The sequence below is a fragment of the Fundulus heteroclitus genome, chromosome 12 (assembly GCF_011125445.2).
Source record: "Fundulus heteroclitus isolate FHET01 chromosome 12, MU-UCD_Fhet_4.1, whole genome shotgun sequence".
Taxonomy (NCBI): Eukaryota; Metazoa; Chordata; class Actinopteri; order Cyprinodontiformes; family Fundulidae; genus Fundulus; species Fundulus heteroclitus.
Window position 1 is genome coordinate 36,549,448 of NC_046372.1, and position 22,292 is coordinate 36,571,739.

General features: G+C 45.2%; 1 protein-coding gene across 1 annotated transcript in view; it reads right to left on the reverse strand.

The window, feature by feature from the left end:
- hmcn2 (hemicentin 2) overlaps positions 1-22,292 on the reverse strand; it is an 82,479-nt gene that overhangs the window by 48,471 nt on the left and 11,716 nt on the right. The window contains exons 5-21 of the mRNA XM_012866286.3: positions 21,915-22,086; positions 20,787-20,893; positions 20,572-20,692; positions 20,216-20,479; positions 19,963-20,107; positions 12,214-12,335; positions 11,697-11,969; positions 11,173-11,314; positions 9,325-9,452; positions 7,208-7,321; positions 6,954-7,112; positions 6,669-6,863; positions 5,341-5,436; positions 5,114-5,241; positions 4,874-5,018; positions 2,203-2,315; positions 982-1,141 (exon numbers count right to left, since the gene is read on the reverse strand). Coding sequence (XP_012721740.2) covers positions 982-1,141; positions 2,203-2,315; positions 4,874-5,018; positions 5,114-5,241; positions 5,341-5,436; positions 6,669-6,863; positions 6,954-7,112; positions 7,208-7,321; positions 9,325-9,452; positions 11,173-11,314; positions 11,697-11,969; positions 12,214-12,335; positions 19,963-20,107; positions 20,216-20,479; positions 20,572-20,692; positions 20,787-20,893; positions 21,915-22,086 — 2,584 coding nt within the window. The remainder of the gene's footprint in view (positions 1-981; positions 1,142-2,202; positions 2,316-4,873; positions 5,019-5,113; positions 5,242-5,340; positions 5,437-6,668; positions 6,864-6,953; positions 7,113-7,207; positions 7,322-9,324; positions 9,453-11,172; positions 11,315-11,696; positions 11,970-12,213; positions 12,336-19,962; positions 20,108-20,215; positions 20,480-20,571; positions 20,693-20,786; positions 20,894-21,914; positions 22,087-22,292) is intronic.

Here is a 22,292-nt window from a genome sequence, read left to right on the forward strand (position 1 = left end):
GAACAAACAATAGGTAAAAACGGGTGAAAGTCTTGAAACGTGTGCCGTCTTTATTCAGACCCTTTTGCTCTGATCCGTCAAAATGAAACTCAGTGCAACTGTGTGACTTCAGCAGAGAGTTCCTGTGATTGCATTTTCATTTGATTAAATCCAGCTGTTCTCTAAAGGCCTCAAATGTTGGTTGGAGAACATTGGTGAATAAAGGAGACCATGAAGACCGAGACACACAGCCGACAGCTCAAGGAGAAAGTTGTGGAGAAGTTTTTAGCCGAATTAGGTTATAAAACACTATCCGATCTCACTTTTCATAGAGCACACAGAACAAATAATAACTGTAATCCTATCAATACCTTACTCTCCACCTAAACTGAAAAGCTTTGGAGGAGCTCTATTTATGTTCCCTACCTGTCATGTACGTAGAGGACATTATAATCACTTGGAAGAAGATGCTCTGGTCAGATAAGACCAAAGTCAAATTCATTGGTCTATATGTAAAAAACATAACATCATGCAGTAGGAATACTTTTTAAACTTTGAAAGGAAAGCTGGATAGAGCTAAATTCAATGGCAATTCTGGAAGAAAACCTGTTTTGGAAGACATTTTAGGCCGGCCAGAAGGTTCACTTTCCAGTAGACCAACAACTCTAGACACGCAGCCATCAGAGCTAGTTTAAATCAAAACATTTGCATGTTTTAAAATTGCCCAGTCAAAGTTCAGACTTAAATCTAATTAAGGATCTGTGTCCAAGAATATTTGAAAACTCCTTTTGACAGATTCCACAAGACATGCAGCTGCAAATACCGTAAAGGGTGGCGTGTCTACTTCCACTTCCCAATTTGTGCTATTACGTGTTATTCTTTGGTATCAAATCTTGATAAAAGAAACTTCAAGTTTGTGGTTGTAACATGACAAAACGTGAAAAGGTTCAAGGGGGTAAGCAACATACAACTAGGACTTCGTTGTCATGTAGGCTTTCTTACTATTGACACTGAGCTGGATCTCTCGGCTAGCGTAGCCCACAGGACTGGTGGCAGTGCAGATGTAGATGCCTGCATCACCAAAAGCGGGGTGGGGGATGTGGAGGTGTCCGTCAGAATGGGGCTGAAGAGCGGAGCCGTCCCTGGACAGAGGCTGCCTTCCCTAGAAGAACGGCAGGCGTAACCCTCAGACAAAATCCACCGTAAAAGTTAGATCCCCACTGACGTAGGGACACACGGCTTAGTTTACGGCTTACAATCTCAGCCTTTGATGTCAAGTGCACCAGTTGAAATGCTCTCTGTTTGCAATACGCACTGAGAAACGCAGCCAGCTGTGAAAGTGCTTGCCTTGAACATAACAAAATGCTTTTACAGATTTTATTTTATCTGTCGAGAAAAAAGATTAATGTAAGTGTAGCAGTCTGAAAACTAAAAGCAGATTCAAGTTGAGTATGTGGAAACAGCAGTTTGCTGACCTTACCTCAGATGTTAAGAATGGTACAACGAGAGCTGACTATATGTCTTCATTAGAAATGATCATGTCATTGCTTTTACTGACCTTAGTTGCTAAATTTGTTCTATCAAATTAAATATATGAACATGTGAGTCACCATTTGCTCGTAGAGAAGTTATTTCACTGATTAATCAAACTGTTCACTATCAATGGGCACAAAGCGGACAGAGACGTTGGACAGCATGATACTTTAATTTGCAAGAAAATGCAATGACGCTAAGGTTTTGCATCCCAGATGAAAAAAAAGTGCTCCGTTTCTGCCTGGATGCGCAAAACCTTCTGGGTTTTCCTTTCGTGATGTGAAGAAGCTATACACGAGAGGTTTTAAATAGATTTCGAAGGTACTATAAAATCCTAAGTTATTTTCCACAGCCAAGCGGCAACAGGGTAGAGTTGCCATGGTTACGTCTCCTCTTTTCAGAGGATAATCAAGGCTTGATTGCAGCACAAACTATTGTTGTTGGTTTTTAAGAGCGCTCTAACAGACAAAAGAAAACACTAGATCACAAAAGAAGAGTGTAAAAAAAGGGTTTATGTTAATGTAATCACAATAAATTACAGTGGTTAAGAGTTATTTGTGTAAAATGTAATGGCATCTCAACAGAGATGGAACTAAATACATCAAATGTTACATTTTATTATTAAGAGAAGAAGATTATTTAATATAAGCATTGCCATCACTATTGACTGTTGTGTGTGTGATAACCTACCTTGGACCAGACAACTACTGGTTTGGGAACGCCGCTGGCCTCACATGACAGTGTAATGGCCACCCCCTCGTTGGCTATGTACTGGTATGGGCCAGCTCTGATCTCTGGGGGCACTGTGGAGGAAGTAGGTTGTAAAACACAGCTGTCTGACCATGAGGGGCCTGTCCACAGCACCATCACTGCACAGAGCCTGCCAGTATTCGCAGCGTTTGAGCTATGGCTTAATTACAAACTGATGATGAATGATAATCTGCCCTGTCTCTCAATACGTGCCTAAGAACAAAACCGCCCACTCATCAAAGCCCGAAGTAAATGAATCCCCTCTCTGTGATTAGAGCAGGTGGTTGAATCATCAACAAATTTTGTGTTCAGCGCTGAGTCAGCATATTTTCAAAAATGCCAATGCCCGGCAGTGAGGAACAGCCTGGCACTGACAATAATGAGGAATTTAGACCAAATTCAGACCATACCATTGGTCACAAGGAGGTAGTGCTTTTTGAATGCACCCTGAACTACTGGTTACTCCCGTCATTTTATTTCATTCATCTCCATGTTAAAACTTCTCGACAGTCAAAGCTTTATTTCTATCATAAAACAGGAGTAATTAGTATCTTAGTATACTTTGTGTTTGCATGTACTTGAAACTCTTTTGCTCATGTTGAATTTACACTCAATTACATTGTTAAAAACCTGATCATCTCAGTGAAAATAATATTGGAAGGAATTGAATTTAAAGCAATGATGTCTGCTTCTGCTTTCTGCCAGCTGAGACAGTATCGCTGCCCTCAAAGCCAGCTTTGAGGAATTTAACCTGGTAATATTTATATATTCTACAGCGTTTATGTTTCAATAAACAACTTAAAATAATCACAGGAATCCAAGACTATGAAGCCTCACCTATTTTAAGTTTGAAAGAAGTTAACACACTTCAGTGGCATATGTGTGGGGGTGGTTTCTGCTGATTCTTGGCACCTCGCACAGGCTATAATTATTTCTAAAAAATCTGTGGATTCTTACACATTAGTTAGACTTAGAAATGAATTTTAATGACTGATTTTAATTTTATGAGATTTCAGAGTTTTCCACAGTGAAATAATCGCGTTACAGCCATAGAACACTAGGTTGTAACCTGATTACAGCTCCCCTCTACTTTTTTCTTCTCTAAAAAGGAAACAACTGTGTGTGAAACTGATTTAAAAATTCTTACAGCTACAATTTTTTTATAAGCTTAGAAGTGACTCTATACAGGTTGTGTATAAAATGTAACCAATGTTAGAGTCATTGGTTATACATTCGCTGCTGAAAGTTACAGCTCATATTTTTACAGCTGGAATGCCTTTTCTGTCTCTGGCACAAACTTGAGAGTAGTGATCAGTGCATTTCACGTCAAAGCCGATATAATGAAACAATCCAATGAAGTTTGCAGTGACTTTCCTCAGCTGTCACACTGTTAAAAAGAGATCATTGCCTGTTTTAAATTCCACACCATGAAAGGTGAATGATAGTATCTGCTTTATGATGAGAAACTGGACATTTGTGGAAGAAAATTACATTTACAGGTGAACCTCCTGTACTTTCAAGATATTTTAGCTTATTTTAATAATGCAGTCAGAGAAGCAAGGGGGACCTTTTTTTTCTAATATGATTGCTCGGAGCAACACCATCAGGGTAATTACTACACCTGCTTTACCTTCTGTTCCAATGTCTTCACATGAGGATTGTCTATCTTTTTTATTTCCCAGACAAAGTCAGTAAGGTGTAAAATAATATTCCTCTACCTACATCTGGATAGTTATTCCCTTTTCCAGCTCGTCCTGTTATTTTAGACTGTTTCCAGCCAGTGGTCAAGCAGTTAAATGCTAATCTTGATCAGTACAGCATTCTGGACCACTTTCAGTCAGGGCTTCATAAATCCCACTCAAGTGAAACGGCTCTTCTTAGAGTCTCAAATTATATATTTATTCAGGGAAATGTACTGTGTTGCTTATGTTAGACCTGACTTCAGCTTTTGACGCTATTGACCACCCAACCCGGCTGAGATGTTGGCTGGTGTTTCAGGCTCTGTTTTAAAATGGTTGTCCTCAGACTTGCCTGAAGATCAACCTTTTTGGCTGCATCTGCTTTCATATCCCATTCCTGTCCTGTTTAATTTGATGTTCCACAGGGCTCTGTTCTGGGGCCATTGTTGTTGTTATTTTTCTTTTTTTTTTTACTTTATCTGCTGCCACTTGGTCTCATACTGTCATCTTTTAAGGATATTTCCTATCATTGCTATGCAGATGATATCCAGTTATATATTTTCTTTATTCCAATTGAAATTTTGAAACTGCACATTTTGCTAAAATACATTCATTAAACAAATTACAGTATTTGTAGTGTAAAAAAATCTGAATTAGTCAGCTTTCACTGTTTTTAGCCACATTCGGGACGTTGTTGGTTTTGTGGGCAAACCCTCGTGCAGAAAAAGGAGTTTCTCGGCGTCATAATTTAGAAAAACAACATGGATTTGAATGCCACACAGATTTTAATGCCACACAGATAATTGACAGGGTAAAATATAACATTTTGCACTTTGTTCTAGCACCCATAGTGGAAATCTGCCTATATGGTACCTACTACTAATAGAGTGAATAAGCTTTCTAAGCTGCTCCCTGTTTCATTAGTTTCCTACCTTGGACCTCCAAGCTGATTGTAATGTTTGTGGAGCCTGCTATATTCACTGCAGTGCAGACATAAGTCCCAGTGTCATCTGGCAGGACTCTTTCTATGTACAAACTCCCATCACTCCTTATGAACATTCTCCCAGTCACCTGGACCTGTTCAAGTGGGGGGAAAAAGCAAAACAAACAAACTCTTAAAAGAAATGAAGAGAAATATTATGACACAAAAAAAAAAATCCACTCAGGCGTACAGGTTTTCCATTACTGGACCAGTGTCTTTCTGGAAGAGGTATTCCATCCAGCAATATGCAAGGGATGCTGAGGGACTGGCCAGCGGCCGTGGTGATGATCGGTGGAGCTTGACCTAGAACAGGAGGCTCTGTAGGAAAAGAAAGTTAGAAAAAACACCAATAAATGGAATAGTAAAGTGTGAAAATTAGGCTTTTTGGATTGGTGATTTTGTTACTGAAAGCCTTACCCAGTCCGGTCACACTAACGCTGGCCTCAGCTTTAATGGTTCCAAACCGGTTCTTAGCTTCACAGATGTATATGCCTTCGTCACGCAGCCACACATCTACAGTCAAGCACACGTCTTTAAAAACGTATCAAAAGTGTCACGGGAATAACTTGACACTCATACTAAGAAAACTCTTTATGTAGAACATCAAGCCTCTCCTAATGGCTATTAAGACCCTTCCTCAATAAGCAGTGTTATTATTGGTTTGACGGCACTGTAATTACTGGTTTCAAAAATAGAAAAAAAGGGGGATTAATGGGCTTAGCTCAGCTGCCAGCCAGTTGACACACACATCCCCTCCTTGGTGAATTCCCTGCACATTACATGTGGTAAAATGGACCTATAATTAAATTCCTGCATTAAGCTAGCCAGCTGATGGTTAAAGTAGGTAATGACATAAGCCATGATAAAAGTCAGGACAAAAAGCAATAAAAGAAAAAACAAGGGGTTGATTTGTGCATTACAGAATGCGGATGGCTTGCCGCTTAAGACAGAACAGGTACAAATTAAAGCCACGCGACAGACTGAATGAATTAGGTCTGACAGGAGCCCCAAATGGAAACAGTGACAGAAGCAGTCCATGCAAATATGCCCATTCCTTTGCAGGATTACATTAACCACTATGAACATTTAGTTCCTGCGAACAAAGGATCATAGTAGCCAACAATGAACACACGGTCAAAAGGTTAACACCAAACATTAACACAAACTACATTGAAAGATATATTTTTCTGACATTAAATCCAACAAATGTTTTGGGTTTTAGGCTCTGTTAAGATTACTAAAATTAACTATTACTATGTGTTCTAAAAATGAGGGAAAGCCCAGATGATGATGCGGGGTATTGTTGTCCCAGTTACAGCAGTGCTGCCAAACTCACCTGAATTCCAGCAAACTATTGTGAGACACTTGTAGAAGGATACCCCAAATCTGGGAGCCAAGTCTTGCACTTTAAAAGGCACTTAAACATACTAAATAAATATGGATAAATATCTGAATATTAAGAAAGTAAAAAAAAAAAAAACATCTCCCAAAAAAATAACTTGAAAAATCCTCCTGAAAAGGAGTTACTCAGTATAGAAACAAATCAAGTCTTCAGAGTATCTGAAAATGATGTAATAAAAGAGGACATTCATGGACAGTGAATGACACTATCATCCCAACGGATGATTGGGAGCCAATTTTGTTCTTTACGTCACCTTTAATGAATGCCCAATTGAAAAGATTGAGTCATGCTAATCAGTGCAAGTAAACTAGTATTAGACCCTGCTGAGCCAAAGTTCACTCACTCTGAATTAAAAGATAGCCGTTCTCCATCTGCTTAGTCCTGCTTCCGCTGTCTGTCCTTGCAAGAATCTGTCTGCCGTCTTTCCTGTGCCAGCTCACTGTTGGCTGCGGAAATCCTCGGGCGACGCAGGGAAGGGTGATGTCCCCCCCCACGTTAGCGCTCACGTCGCTCGGTGCCTCAGAAAACAATGGGCTCGCTGTGTATGTGGCAAAAAAAAATGACTTTTCCTTTGTTTGGGTTTGAGAGTAACACAATCTTTATGAAAAACAGTGATTTGCAGTCTTACCTCCCACCTCCAGCATAACAGCCCCAGTGGAGGTTCCAGCAGAGCTGCTGGCCACACAGTTATATTGACCGGCGTCAACTTCCTGCACGCCACGAATTTGCAATGTCCCGCGGTGCACATCCTGCTCTACAAAAGGAGCGGAGCCCACCTCGAGCTCACCTGGAATCACAAACAAAGAAGAAAGGCTGCTTTTTGACAAGAAAATTAAATCTCAACACTCGTGGTAAAGAATGCACTGTTTGCCTTTAGCTTACCTTTGAACCAGTGGACGAGGGGTGGAGGGATGCCTGTGGCTTGGCACTCCAATGTCGCATCACTACCAGCAGATACTAGAACAACCTGCTGTGTAACTGTGATCCTTGGCACCTCTGGAGGAGAATATGCCAAAGATGTTAATATTATGGCAAAACAGAAATATAAAAAGTTAAATAAATACAGTGCCTTGCAAAAGTATCCACAGTGCTTTTACTTTTTCTCTATTTGTCACATTATAATCACACAATGAACTATGGGAATTCAATTTGATAGACCAACGAATTGCTGAAGTAGAAGGGAAACAAAGCATGATTTTCAAAAAAATTTATGAATAATTTGGCTTTCAATTGAATCAGTGGTTGATATCAGAAATGATACCCACTGTTAAAAGAAATCCCTGAAAAGTCCACTTAATTTTGCTAGAGCATTTTGGGGACATCTATAAGAAGGTGATCAATTATGTGATCAGAATGTAACCTTTTGGCCTGCAGTCATAAATGCTATGTGCCAGAAAGCTAACAGCACACAACACCAAGAATACAACGTTCCCACCAGGAAACATGTTGGTGGCTGCATTATGCTGTGAGAAAGCTTATATTTAACAGGGACAGTTCAGCTGGTCAGAGTACATGAATGGTGCAGTCCTGGACCAAAAACCACACAGAATAAGCAAAACACTTAAAAAAAGACTGGGGGCAGAGGTTCATCTTCCAGCAGAACACTAGCTATGTGTGCATGCACAAAATTTCACGAACGGATTGAAATGTATTCGGATTAAAAAACAAACAAAAAATAATCAGATTGTACCATTTATTTATCATAATGTGCATGTATATGCACCTGGCTTTATTCAGAATAGACCCACTCTGATACATGCAGTTAGTCGCTACAAAAATACACAGGAGAAGAAGTAGCTTCTAATTATAGTGAAACATTACTGAATATCTAACAATTTTGAGCTCTTTTTATCCATCCATTTTCTAACAGGTCTATCTCTTGAGGGGTCGCAAGGGGTACTGGAGCTTATCTCCAGATGTCAATGGGTGAGAGGCGGGGTACACCCTGGACAGGTCACCAGTCTATCGCAGGGCAGCATAGAGACAAACAGGACAAACAACCATTCACCTAAGGACAATTTAGAGAGGCCAATTAACCTAACAGTCATGTTTCTTGGACTGTGGGAGGAAGCCAGAGTACCCGGAGAGAACCCACACATGCACAGGGAGAACATGCAAACTCCGTGCAGAAAGGGTAGGGGAAGGACTAGAACCCAGGACCTCCTTGCTGCATGGCAACAGCACTACCCACTGCAGCCCATTTTGAGCTCTTTTGTTGTTTCAAATAGAAAGGTTGTATCGGGAGCCCCGACAGTTTTGCTTCCCGACGTATTTCCGCCACTCAACAACGCAGAAATATGTAACGTTTATGTCGTGCACACATGCACAATCCGGTCAGTTTGCCACATTCGGAATAACTTCATCTTGACAAGTGTTTACATGCATGGCTGGTTGGATTATCAATTGGCATTAACCACCCATCTCTTTTGGAATACAATTTAATCCAGATTGTTCTTAATCCAATCACAATATTCCAATTGGCTTGTTTACATGATGCATTTTTGTTACTTTTATCCAAGTAAACAAAGCTATAGGCTCCTAACATACAGCCAAAGCCAAAATGAAACAGTTTACATCAAAGTGTAATCATGTTTCAAAAATGACCCAGCCACAGTCCAGACCAGACTCCAACAGATGGGCCAAATGAAAAAGTCCTATACTTATGAATACTTTTGCACTGTAAATATTTTACGAGCATATAGCATATCTTATGCTACATATCTCTGTTTTGACAAATCAATGTTGTTTGTGAGATTCAGACTCTGTGGGGGTGTATAACACCAGGGTTGCTGTAGGACGAGGCAGCCATACTCCATCAGTGTTAACGTTTTTTTGTCAAGCACAGACTGACAGCTCTGACTCACAGTACAGATCTACAACTGTCAGGACTCACGGGACAAGAGGAGAAATATATGTGTGAGGCAGAGCAGGATATGGCTACACGCACAAGACATATTACACCACAAGGGTAACTTCCAGTAGACATCTGTTAAGATTACCTGCATACGTTAGTGACGCAGTCTGGGAGGCACTCCCGGCCTCGTTGGTTGCCAGACAAATGTAGTCCCCAGCATCCTCGGGCAGGGCTGCCCGAATACTCAAAACTCCGTCCTTGCTTACACTGAACCTGAATTATACAAAGGACAAAAATCAGTTTATCTGACGTCTTCCAATATGGAGATTGAGAAGTCCCTCTTCTGTAGGGGATTCCCTTTCAAGTTTGGGGTTCAGAAACACACAAGAAGAGTTTCAGGAAAATGTTTTACATGAGATGGTCTAATATTTTTGATCCTGAGCATGAGCTTGTGCCCACCGCACAGTGACTGGCAATGGTATTCATAGGCCTTGAAGTGTTTCACATTTTATCATATTATGATCTAAACCCTCAATCAATCTTATTAGAATACAACATTTCTGGACTAACACTAAGTAGCACATAACTCTGAAGTAGAAGGAAAACAATACAAACCACTTTTTTGCCGGAACTACAGTGCAAGTTTTTAGGGTGTGTTAATCTTCCTTGCATATCTAAAGACTTGTATTTGTGCCCATTCCTCTCTGAGAAAGGCCTCTAGCTCAGTGTGACAGGATGGAGAACATCAACGAACATCAAGTTTCACCTAAAATCTCAATTAGAATTTTGTCAGGAATTTGACTCGGCCACCCTAACACGTTTCAGCTTAGAGTTTAGCCATTTCTTGCAGCTCTTGCAGCTCTGGGTTGCTGTCCTGCTGTAACATGAGCCTCTCTCTCCAACAGCTTTATTTCCAGGATTTTCCTGCATTTACCTCCACCCACCCTGCCATCGACTCTAACCATCTTCCCTGTCCCTTTCGAAAAAAGCTTCTCCACATGAAGATCCCCCACTACCATGTACAACAGTGCGGATCCTGTGTTACGAGTAACATGCGGTGCTGGTTTTCTACCGAACATAGCGTTTTGCATGCTGGTCAAAAGGTTTGGTCTCATCTAACCAGAGCACCTTCATTTGCTGTTTCTCCTAAACGGCTTGTGGTGATCTGCAAATGGGAGTTCTTATTGCTTTTCTTCAACAATGGCTTACTTCTCCCCACTCTTCCTTAGCCACCAGCTTTGTGGAGTTGTCCTGTCGGCATACTCTCCCATTTGAGCCGTGGATCTTTGCATGTCCTTCAGAGTCACCATGGGCCTCTTGACTGGTTCTCTGATTTAATGTTCTCCATGTCCAGCATGTCAGTGTGGGTGGATGGTCATATCTTGGTAGGTTTACAGCTGCGTCATACTCTTGCTTTTCAGATAATGGACCCAATGGTTCTTAGAATAGTGTTTGTAACCTAACCCTCTTTTAAACTCCTCCACAACTTTCTGCCTGACCTCTCTGCTGTGATCCTTGGTCTTCCTGACGCTGGTTGTTCACTGATGTTCTCTAACAAACCTCTGAGACCTTCACAGAACAGCTGGATTTTAACAGAGATCAAACTGCACACAGGTGGACTGGATTTACACCACTGGTTAGGGGATTTCTGAAGACAGCTGATTTAATTTAGGAGCATTAGAGTAATGGGGAGTGAATATATGTCCTAGCCACCTTTTTCGGATTAGCATTTGTAAAAGAATGAGAAAGACCAAGATCAAAGACCAAAGATCACTTTTTTCGCTACTTCCCAAATATGCACTACTTAGTGTTGGTCAATCACATAATTCCAAACAAAATACACTGAAGTTTTTCGTTGTGAACTGAAACAACGTGAAAAGGTTGAACAAATTGAATGATGTATATTTTTCCAGGCACAGTAAACTTGGATTATGATGATACTCTGAGTCCTCCACAGTGCCAGAGGTGTTGAGCTGGCTGAGCATTCCCCTACCTCGGGTGATTAGCTAGGACCGCCTTTCCATGGCTCCAGAAGATCTGAGGAGGGGGCGAGCCGGACGCCGAGCAGACGAAGCGGATCTCATCCCCTCGGGAGAACGTTTGGGTCTGGGGTTGAACTTCTACAGAAGGAGCCTCTGCAATTAGAGTCAAACACAAGCAAACAAAGCAACAACGATGAGTCAGTGTGTTGTCGAGGCAGCATGATGTCATTTATAACTTCCTATCTCAAGATTAACAACAGCAAATCTGAAACGATTAAACGTCTGACATCATGACCATTTATTTGCCTGTTTTCGATACTCGCTGAGGGCATGTCCACAATGAAAAACACATTTTTCTTTAAACATCACATTTGGCTGATGAGCTCTTTTTTTCTGTAAAGGAAGTAGCTCACTCAGACTGCGAGGAGGTTAAGGGAGTAATGGAAACCAGATGACGGGAGCCTGAGTGGAGCCATGAGGCCCCGGCGTGTTAAGTGTTTGAGCAGATGATCCACAGGGTATCTTCCTTCCGTACCTGGGACAAGAAGCCACACTGTGATCCTGCTGTCTCCGTGGGCGTTGGTGGCCTCGCACTGATACGCGCCGGCATCCTGAACGCCAACTCCGCTGATCTCCAGCGACGAGTCGGCCAGCAGCCTCGCCCTCCCTGCCCGGGCAGGGATCGCGCGGCCAGCTCGACGCCATGTCAGGTTGTGACGCACGTTGCCGTCCACCTGACAAGACAGCACGGCCACGCCTCCCACGGCGGAGGTCACGTTCACCGCGGGCTTCAAGACCGGGGGGGGCTCTGTTTTTGTGGAAACGCGAGCGAAACACACAAAACTGGGATTATCAGCGGCGAGCAAACAGAACAGAAATAGTTTACCTTTTAGAGCAAATGTTTGTGCTGGCATGCTCGCCGTCTGGTAGATGTTTTAGACATAAAGGAGGGATTAAAGAGAAGCCCGGCACTTATTTCAAAGCACTGCAAAAGACAGTGATTCATGCGTGCTGATCTCCAGAACTTAAAGTCATTTGTGTGTGTCATGTACCTTGAACAGTGAGCTGCGTTAAAGCCCGTCCTTGTCCAGCGCTGCTCTGTGCTACGCACTCGTACGTGCCTTCATCCTCACCGGATGCATGCGAAATCTCCCAAGATGCTACAGCAGAATTCCTAGAAAACACATTTGGTAAGTGGGAGTAAAACAAAATTTAAAAGCCAAAGACCTTCACAAGTCATCTTTTTCTTAGCCAGGTCTCAAGTTTCTAATGATTTAGATGAACATTGTGACGTGGGTGCTGCCCGGTCTGCCTAAAACCCACAAATACTGTAGATTATGAACTCCAGTCATTACCATTAGGCATGTTATAACACGTTATCATTTAACGTAATGTTTACTTTTCCAGAACATTCAGTTTAGCATAATAAAAAAATACTGTTATGAACTCCTGTGACATTTTTAGAAAACTAATGAGGTATAGGATTTACCCTGTAAAAAAAAAAAAAATGCAGTGGAAAACATTTTTTTGCCCCCTAAAGATTTCTTCTGTTTTTGCGTTACTGTCAAACTTAAACCAAGATAAAATTTCAAGGCAACTCAACTAGGGGGTTTTCTGATAGAGAGCAACATATAGGGTCCCATCACATTCAGCAAGTCGTCTGGTCCAGAAGCACCAAAGCAGCCTGAAGCCGTCACACTACAACCACCATCTGCAAGTGCAGGTATAGTTTTCTTTACTAATGACGTGCTCTAAGTTTCACATCAGAGGTGAGACAAATGTTCCTCTTTTGACTCATTGGTCCACTGAATATTCTCCCAAAAGTCTTGAAGATCAAGATGCTTTCAGGTAAATGTGAGACTGACCTTTGTGTTATCTTTGCTCAGCAGTGGTTCTGGTCTCTGTCATGGATGCCATTGTCGCCCAGATTCTTTCTTATTGCTGAATCCTGGACCCTGACCTTAACTGAGGCAAATTAGGCCTGCAGTGCTTTAGATGCTGTTCTGTGTGATTTATGACCTCTTGGATGAGTTGTCAACAAGCTCAGGATGCAATTTTGGTAGACTGGTGAGTTTCACAACGCTTCTATAATTTATCAATTTGTGGAAATTTGCTCTCACTGTGGTTTTCCAGAGTTCTAAAAGCTTTAGAACCATTTTACTGATGGACATAGACGCCTTTGTTCCTGATCTATTGTTGAGTTTCTTAGTCTGGAGGACGATGCATTGGTTTCTGTGCTCTTCTAGCCTTGTTCGTGTCATAAGACAGGTTCTATTTAAGCTACTTCTTGATTGTGCATGTATGGCAGTCATCAAGCCTGGTAATGGCTGGTGAATGTGACGTTTTTTTGGTCATTTGTGATTAAATGAGGGGGGCTAGCTCGGTTCGGACAGCTTTTTCCTCATCACAGCTGAATATGAATAATCATATTGTCAGGATGCAGCTTATTGGCTGCATGCTGAGCCTCTCTCCCTCTCTCTTGTTCCTGCGCAGCCTGATCAGTTTCACCTGGCAGGCTGCAATTAACCCACAACTGCTTCCACCTGTTCCCACCGCTTTATCAGACTCACCTCTTTCTGTTCCCGTCGCCGGTCCATAGCGTTCACTCCCGCTCAGTCCCTGCCAGTTTTTCTTGTCAGCTCCGTTTGTACCCGTCAGCCTGAAGACTCCTTTCACCTGGTCTTGTTTCAGTCAGCCCAAAGACTTTCCGACAGTTTTGTTTTCTCCAGTATTCAGCTCAGACGTTCAGACCTCCACCGTTCAGCTCAGACGTTCAGACCTCCACCGCTCGGCTCAGACGTTCAGACCTCTACCGCTCGGCTCGGACGTTCAGCCCTCCACTGCACGGCTCGGACGTCCTGTGCTCCACTACTCGGCTCTGAGGTTCTGCTCGCCACTGCTCGGCTCCGACGTTCTGCTCGCCTCTGCTCGGCTCTGATGCTCTGCTCGCCACTGCTCGGCTCTGATGCTCTACTCGCCTCTGCTCGGCTCTGACGTTCTGCTCGCCACTGCTCGGCTCTGATGCTCTGCTCGGCTCTGATGCTCTGCTCGCCACTGCTCGGCTCTGATGCTCTGCTCGCCTCTGCTCGGCTCTGACGTTCTGCTCGCCACTGCTCGGCTCTGATGCTCTGCTCGGCTCTGATGCTCTGCGCTCCACGGCTCTGCTCAGAGGTCCTGCTCTCCAGTGTTCGGCTCCAGAGTTCCTCCCAGTCAGTCTCTCCACACTCCTCCTGCCAGCCAGCTTCTACACCCTTCACCTCCGTCCGTTGTAAGACTCTGGTCTCATCATCCATCTTCCACACTATTCAATAAAAACTCACTCATAAGAACTGACTCTGTGTGTGCGTGCTGTGTCCGGGTTCATCCCAGAAAAATATATCATAACATTATGGACCGGCCCAGGGATGAACCCGAGCACGCACAGAGCCTGGTGTAGAAGCTGGTAGGATCTGCCTCGCCTCCGGTTCGTCTCGCCTGGGTCGCAAAGTTGCGACGCCACGCTTCTGGATTCATCTTGCCTGGGTCGCTGTGTTGCGACGCCACCCGGGTCGCAGAGTTGCGACGCCCCGCCTCTGACTCTGTTTTCCTGGTCCGCCTTCCCCGCTGCTCAGCACTAAGGACGGCGCTCCTCGTCGTCGCTGCCCAGCGCTAACTTTTGCTGCTGCCCAGCATATTCAGACTTTGCTGCCCAGCGCCTTCTGGTTTTTGTTTAGAGTTATTTTTTGGTGTTGTGTTCTAGATCTGCTTTAGTTTCTAGTCTTTTTGTATATTTTTTATTGTTTTAGAAGATTTATTTCCGCCTTCTGTTCTTTTGTTTTGGCTCAACCTTAGATTTTGGTTTACTTAGAATTTTTTGGGATTTATGTTGCTTTTGAGTATTAGAGTTTTATTTAGCTTTTGTTTATCCAGTTCGGTTCTATTTTTTAGGTTAGTTTTCTGAGTTTTGTTTTTGAGTTCCAGTTTTTTTAGATTTCCTGTTTTGGTTTGTGTTATTTCTAGCTCTAGTTATCTAGTTTTTCATCAGTTCAGCTGTATTTGCCCTCATCTCCCGGTTCTGCTTTGTTTCATAGTTTTGCTTTAGCTTTTGGTTCCTTTCCTAGTTTACCAGTCTTGTTTTGATTTTTCAGTTTGAGACCCTGTAGTTTCGTCAGCACTGTAGTTTCGTTAGCTCTGTAGTCCCTGTCTTGACCCTGTAGTCCCTGTCTAGCCCCTGTAATTCCAGTCTAGCCTCTGTAGTTTCTGTCCTAGCCCGGTAGTTCTAGTCTTGTTCTGTATTTGTTTTTTCTTTATTTTAGTTTTGTTTGTTTTGTTTTTTTTTCTTCCCCCTTAGTATTTAGGTGTCTGGGTTCCTGCGCCTTATGGGTTCCTGCGCTGTATGGGTTCCTGCGTTGGATGGAGTCCAGCGCTCTTTAAGGTCCCTGCGCTCTCTAAGGGCCCTACGCTTTCTAGGTCCCTACACCCTTCTCCTGTTTTCGTTGTATGTTTTGCCCTGTTTAGGTTAGTTTAGTTCCCTTCCGTAGTTGTTTTGTTCTGTCTTGCCCTAGTGTCTCTGTGTTGTTCCCCTGTTTAGGCGCATGCAGGTCGCTGTCAGAGCCCTCCGGCGCACCCATGTCGCCGGCTGAGCCCTCTGGTGGGCCAGACTGTCGCTGCCCTGCGCATGCAGGTCGCCGCCAGAGCCCTCCGGTGCGTAAGTCGCTGTCTGTGCCCTCTGGCGCGCCTGGCCTGTTGCTGCCTAGCTCACCCTCTTGTTGTTATTCCCTTGTTTAGGCGCTGCCAGAGCCCTCCGGCGCCCCTATGTCGCCGGCTGAGCCCTCTGGTGCGCCAACCTGTCGCTGCCCAGCGCACGCAGGTCGCCGCCAGAGCCCTCCAGTGCTTAAGTCGCTGTCTGTGCCCTCTGGCGCACTTGGCCTGTTGCTGCCTAGCTCACCCTCTAGTTCCCTGGTGTTTAGGTCTTGTTTTCCTGGCGTTTAGATTTAGTGTTCCCCGGCGTGTTAGGACGCCCTCTGATTCTCGGTTCCCCAGCGTGTTAGGACGCCCTCTGATTCTCGGTTTCCCGGCGTGTTAGGACGCCCTCTGATTCGTGGTTCCCCGGCATGTTAGGACGCCCTCTTTTCTCGGTTCCTCGGTGTGTTAGTACGCCCTCCGTTCTTGTTCCCTGGTGTTTTAGATATTCCTGTTTCCCTTGTGCCCCGGCGTTCCCTTTGCGCCCCGGCATTCTTCTTCCTGGCGCCCCGGCGTTCTCCCCACGCCCCGGCGTTCTCTTCCCCAAGCCCCGGTGTTTCCCTCACGCCCCGGCGGGTTTTCCCCTGGCGTTTCTGTACACCAGTCGTGTTCCAGTAGGAGTTGTTGAGCCTTAGTGTTTTCGTACGCCTGTTCTTCCCTCTGGCGTTGTCGTACGCTTGTTCTTCCCTCTGGCGTTGTCGTACGCTTATTCTTCCCTCTGGCGTTGTCGTACGCCTGTTCTTCCCTCTGGCGTTGTCGTACGCCAGTTCTTCCCTCTGGCGTTGTCGTACGCTTGTTCTTCCCTCTGGCGTTGTCGTACGCTTATCCTTCCCTTTGGCGTTAAGTACGCCTGTTCCTTCCCTTTGGCGTTAAGTACGCCCGTTCCTTCCCTTTGGCGTTAAGTACGCCCGTTCCTTCCCCTTGGCGTTAAGTACGCCCGTTCCTTCCCTTTGGCGTTAAGTACGCCCGTTCCTTCCCTTTGGCGTTAAGTACGCCCGTTCCTTCCCTTAGGCGTTAAGTACGCCCGTTCCTTCCCTTAGGCGTTAAGTACGCCCGTTCCTTCCCCTTGGCGTTAAGTACGCCCGTTCCTTCCCTTTGGCGTTAAGTACGCCCGTTCCTTCCCTTTGGCGTTAAGTACGCCCGTTCCTTCCCTTTGGCGTTAAGTACGCCCGTTCCTTCCCTTTGGCGTTAAGTACGCCCGTTCCTTCCCTTTGGCGTTAAGTACGCCCGTTCCTTCCCTTTGGCGTTAAGTACGCCCGTACCTTCCCTTTGGCGTTAAGTACGCCCGTTCCTTCCCTTTGGCGTTAAGTACGCCTGTTCCTTCCCTTTGGCGTTAAGTACGCCCCTTCCTTCCCTTTGGCGTTAAGTACGCTCGTTCCTTCCCTTTGGCGTTAAGTACGCCCGTTCCTTCCCTTTGGCGTTAAGTACGCCCGTTCCTTCCCTTTGGCGTTAAGTACGCCCGTTCTTTCCCCTTGGCGTTTTGTACGCCCGTTCTTTTCCTTTGGCGTTAAGTACGTCCGTTCTTCCCTCTTGGCGTTTTCGTACGCCTATATTTTCCCCTTGACGCTGTCATGCGTCCGTTTCGCCTCGGCGTTTCCCTCACGCCCCAGCGATCTCGCTCCTTGGGCCCCAGCGCTCCTCTCACGCTTCGGCGTTGTTTCTCCTTGGCGTTTCCACACGCCCGTTCCTTGCCCTTGGCGTTTCCATACGCCCGTTCCTTCCCCTTGGCGTTTCCATACGCCCGTTCCTTCCCTTTTGGCGTTTCCATACGCCCGATCCTTCCCTTTTTGGCGTTTCCATACGCCCGATCCTTCCCTTTTGGCGTTGTGTACGCCCGTTCTTTCCCTTTTGGCGCTGTGTTGCGCCCGTTCCTTCCCTTTGGCGCTGTGTTGCGCCCGTTCCTTCCCTTTGGCGCTGTGTTGCGCCCGTTCCTTCCCTTTGGCGCTGTGTTGCGCCCGTTCCTTCCCTTTGGCGCTGTGTTGCGCTCGCTCTTTCCCCAGCGCTGTCAAGCACTCGCTTTTTCCCCCGGCGCAGTCAAGCGTTCGTGCCTTTCCCTGATGTGCCGCCCCCTGATTGTGCTTTGGCACATCAGTGTTCTCTTGCTCCTTGGTTCCCCGTGTTCTCTGGCCCCTTTGGTTCCCCGTATTCTCTGGCCCCTTTTGTGTTTGCAGGCTCTTTGGTCCCTCAGTGTTCGGTTTCGACTCTTGCCCGCCTTCCTGGGCCTCCTCCACCCGCCCGGCGTGGGGATTCTGGGCCGTCCGGTGTATGGCCTTGGGGGGGGGGGGGGGGTACTGTCAGGATGCAGCTTATTGGCTGCATGCTGAGCCTCTCTCCCTCTCTCTTGTTCCTGCGCAGCCTGATCAGTTTCACCTGGCAGGCTGCAATTAACCCACAACTGCTTCCACCTGTTCCCACCGCTTTATCAGACTCACCTCTTTCTGTTCCCGTCGCCGGTCCATAGCGTTCACTCCCGCTCAGTCCCTGCCAGTTTTTCTTGTCAGCTCCGTTTGTACCCGTCAGCCTGAAGACTCCTTTCACCTGGTCTTGTTTCAGTCAGCCCAAAGACTTTCCGACAGTTTTGTTTTCTCCAGTATTCAGCTCAGACGTTCAGACCTCCACCGTTCAGCTCAGACGTTCAGACCTCCACTGCACGGCTCGGACGTCCTGTGCTCCACTACTCGGCTCTGAGGTTCTGCTCGCCACTGCTCGGCTCCGACGTTCTGCTCGCCTCTGCTCGGCTCTGATGCTCTGCTCGCCACTGCTCGGCTCTGATGCTCTACTCGCCTCTGCTCGGCTCTGACGTTCTGCTCGCCACTGCTCGGCTCTGATGCTCTGCTCGGCTCTGATGCTCTGCTCGGCTCTGATGCTCTGCTTGCCACTGCTCGGCTCTGATGCTCTGCTCGCCACTGCTCGGCTCTGATGCTCTGCTCGCCACTGCTCGGCTCTGACGTCCTGCTCGCCTCTGCTCGGCTCTGACGTTCTGCTCGCCACTGCTCGGCTCTGATGCTCTGCTCGGCTCTGATGCTCTGCGCTCCACGGCTCTGCTCAGAGGTCCTGCTCTCCAGTGTTCGGCTCCAGAGTTCCTCCCAGTCAGTCTCTCCACACTCCTCCTGCCAGCCAGCTTCTACACCCTTCACCTCCGTCCGTTGTAAGACTCTGGTCTCATCATCCATCTTCCACACTATTCAATAAAAACTCACTCATAAGAACTGACTCTGTGTGTGCGTGCTGTGTCCGGGTTCATCCCAGAAAAATAAAACATAACACATATGAAAACTGATTTTTATAATCAGGTTCTCTTCATCATACAGTTTCTTTGATTATTTGAAAAACACATTTAAGTTTGACCAAAAAAGCAAAATCAGAGGTAAGCTGTAAGGAAACTATGCTTTTAGGTTAAGGTGTTAGAAACAGGTTAACAGCTATTAACGCTGAATAAGGGAACATTTAAGAACCATTAGTGCCCTTGTATTGACATATTTAACACCTGAAAATCCCCCTACTTAAAATGTTCACTCCTCTGCACGCACTGCACTAACGTAGGTGAAAACATTAATCACGTGTTAAAATGATTTAGACTGAATGGCTCAGGTTGACCTTTGATTACATGAGATAAAATTTTTTCATGAGAATCAAGTCTCAGATCATAAATCTGAATCATCTTTAGAGGATAAGTCAGTGTTAAGTCTGCCGTTACTGTTTAGGCAACTTAAGTGCAAATCGGTTTTAAGCCAAAAGCTCTAGTTCCCGTCTCTGGGTACCACACATAGTTTTAACCAAAACCAAAACACTTTATACATGTAATTCAAACCAGATTATAGACAGACAGAAAAAAAAGCTTCATTTTGCTTAGGATGACACAATCGAATAATGTAATGTTCTCCAAAAGGGACTGCGTGGACCTAATTTTTGACAGATGAGCCAATAAAATGCAAGAATCAGGCAGTACTAATGCCTTACAGCCAGGCTCACTGGGGAGAGTAGGGAGCAACTTAATTAGCGCCTTTAAAGCTGATCATGAGTGCTTAAAGATGCAGCATCTCAAGCAGCGGCAAATTTTTTGCAGAAAGAAAACTCACTGAAAATGCTTCTCCTCTCCCAGAAGGATCCCACTCCTGGTGAATCTCAGCCTGTAGGGAATGTCACTCTGCACTGAGCAACCGATGGCAGCAGGCTGCATGTAAAAGCCCTTCACCTCATTGGCCATTCTCACTGCTGGGGGATCTAGACGAGGGAGAGGAAACAACGGTTAAGGTTTATTAGAGAGATTGATGAGGTGTTGGGGCGGCTTTGGTAAAATATTTCTGCAGGGATTGTTGGTGGTAGCCTTGCCTGGAATGACGTTGGTGTAGGAAACACTGGATAGTCTCTGGAAGCGGAAGCCCGTCTCATCATTGCCTGTTACCTTGATGAAGAAGCTCTGCGGTGGGGTCCGGAACTCCGGGAGAGTCCACAGGCCTTGTTGGCCCAGGTCGGTGGGCAGAGGTACGGGGATCGTGCGTAAGGAGCGTCCCGAGGCTGACATGAGCTCCACCTGGCTCAGGTAACCCGGAGGCTTCAGGCCGGTACATTTTAGCATGACATTGGACGGAAGTCCTGTAAGAAAAGGATATATTGTGTGTCAGTCATCTTCAACACACTTTCCCTTTTACATAAAACCTAAAAAGCTACCAGAAGGCTGTTGGCACCTTTAATTGGCCTCTCTCTGGTGTGGTTGAACTCTGAAACAGGTGATGTGGAAAAGCCAGCCCGAAAGTCTAGACTGCTGACCCCTGTAACCCTCAGAGTGTGTCGCCCACTGCAGCTCACCTTAAGAAAATAAAGTAGCACAGTTAAATGAGTTGCCTGTATGAAAATAACCAAAAATATAGATTTCTTATGCTCTTTTCTCAGGAGAGAGTACCTTGAGTTTCCAGGATCCAGGTCTGGGAAACTTCACGTTGATGACACGAGCGGAGTTGGGAATATTCAACAGTTCCTTAAGGCCCTGCTCAGCACCAACTACCCGACCTTGGGAAAGAAGCACAGACGGAGATTACTCAGTGTAAAAGTGCCTTGTAAAAGACTTTTTACCAGGTTAAAACCAAAGCCTCAGTTTGCTTTAATGTGATTTTATGTGATGGACCAACACAATGTAGCACACAACTTTGAAGTAGATGAAAGCTGATAATAAATATAATTTCTTAATGAAATCTGAACAAAGTGGCATGCATTTGTATTCAGCTCTTCTGAGTCAATAGGTTGTAGAACCAGCTTTTGGGCCAAATGTTTTTTTTGGGGACTTTCTCTACCAGCTTTGTCCACCCACAGAATAATGTCTGCCCATTCTTCTTTGCAAATTAGCTCCAGCTCAGTCATTACATGGTGAGCATTTGTGAACAGCAATATTTAAGCTCCGCAGACCTAATCATTAACTCTGACAAGCTTTTCTGTCCTTGCAGAATAATAGCATGTCTACGACTGACACGATGCTATCCACACCGTGTTTAATCAATGATGTAGTGTATTCAGGTTGATGTGCAGGGTCAGGTTTTTTTTTTTATATATATATATATATACTTAGTGTTTTGAATGTTGGCCAAAAAGTTCATTTTGCGCTCATCTGACCAGAGGGCGTATGCTGTGTCGCCGACATGGCCGGAGGCAAACCACAAACTAGTAGTAAACTCTTCTGGCTTACTTCCACAACACTTTCTTTTCCCCACTTTGGTAAAGGCTAGTTTTTTTGGAATGCATATCTAATATTTCATTCTCCCAGCCTTCATTGTGGATCTCTGCAGCTCCTCCAGAGTTTGTATGGCTGATTTTCTGATTAATGATCTCCTTTCCTGGTCTTTAGGTGACGGAACAAACACGTCTTAACAGGTTCCTTCCATCAGAATAAATGGAAATTTGTGGTTATAAAGAGAGAAAACGTGACTAAGGTGTATGCTTTGGCAAGCCACTGTGAAGATGTGCAAATTTTAGGAATCAACTGGTAATTTTGAGACTATGTCTGTAAAGATGGAAGGGAAAGAAACTGTGTAACAACCAAAGGGGTCGCTGAGCTCGATTTGTGGCGCCGGTCCGCTGAGTGAGACGGTGACCTCCCTGAGGCTGGGGTCAAAGGGCAGCTCCCACTTGTTTTCCTGGGCGCTGTCGTGGTTGGAGGACAGCAGGTGGACCTTCATGGCTTGAACCGTCTCTTCTACCCACTTTAAAACCTGGCAGGAGTGAGGAAACGGCATTATAAGAACAAAAGCAAACAAACAGTAAAAACGCTTAAATGCAACAAGAGGCATGTTCATTAGGTTAACCTAAGATCTTCCTTCTTAACTTAAAACACAGCGCAGGAACTGGGGGGACTTTTCCTGGCATGCCTTTCCTTCCCTGCTCTTCGTCTTTAGACTTTTCTTTCATCGCTAAAGTA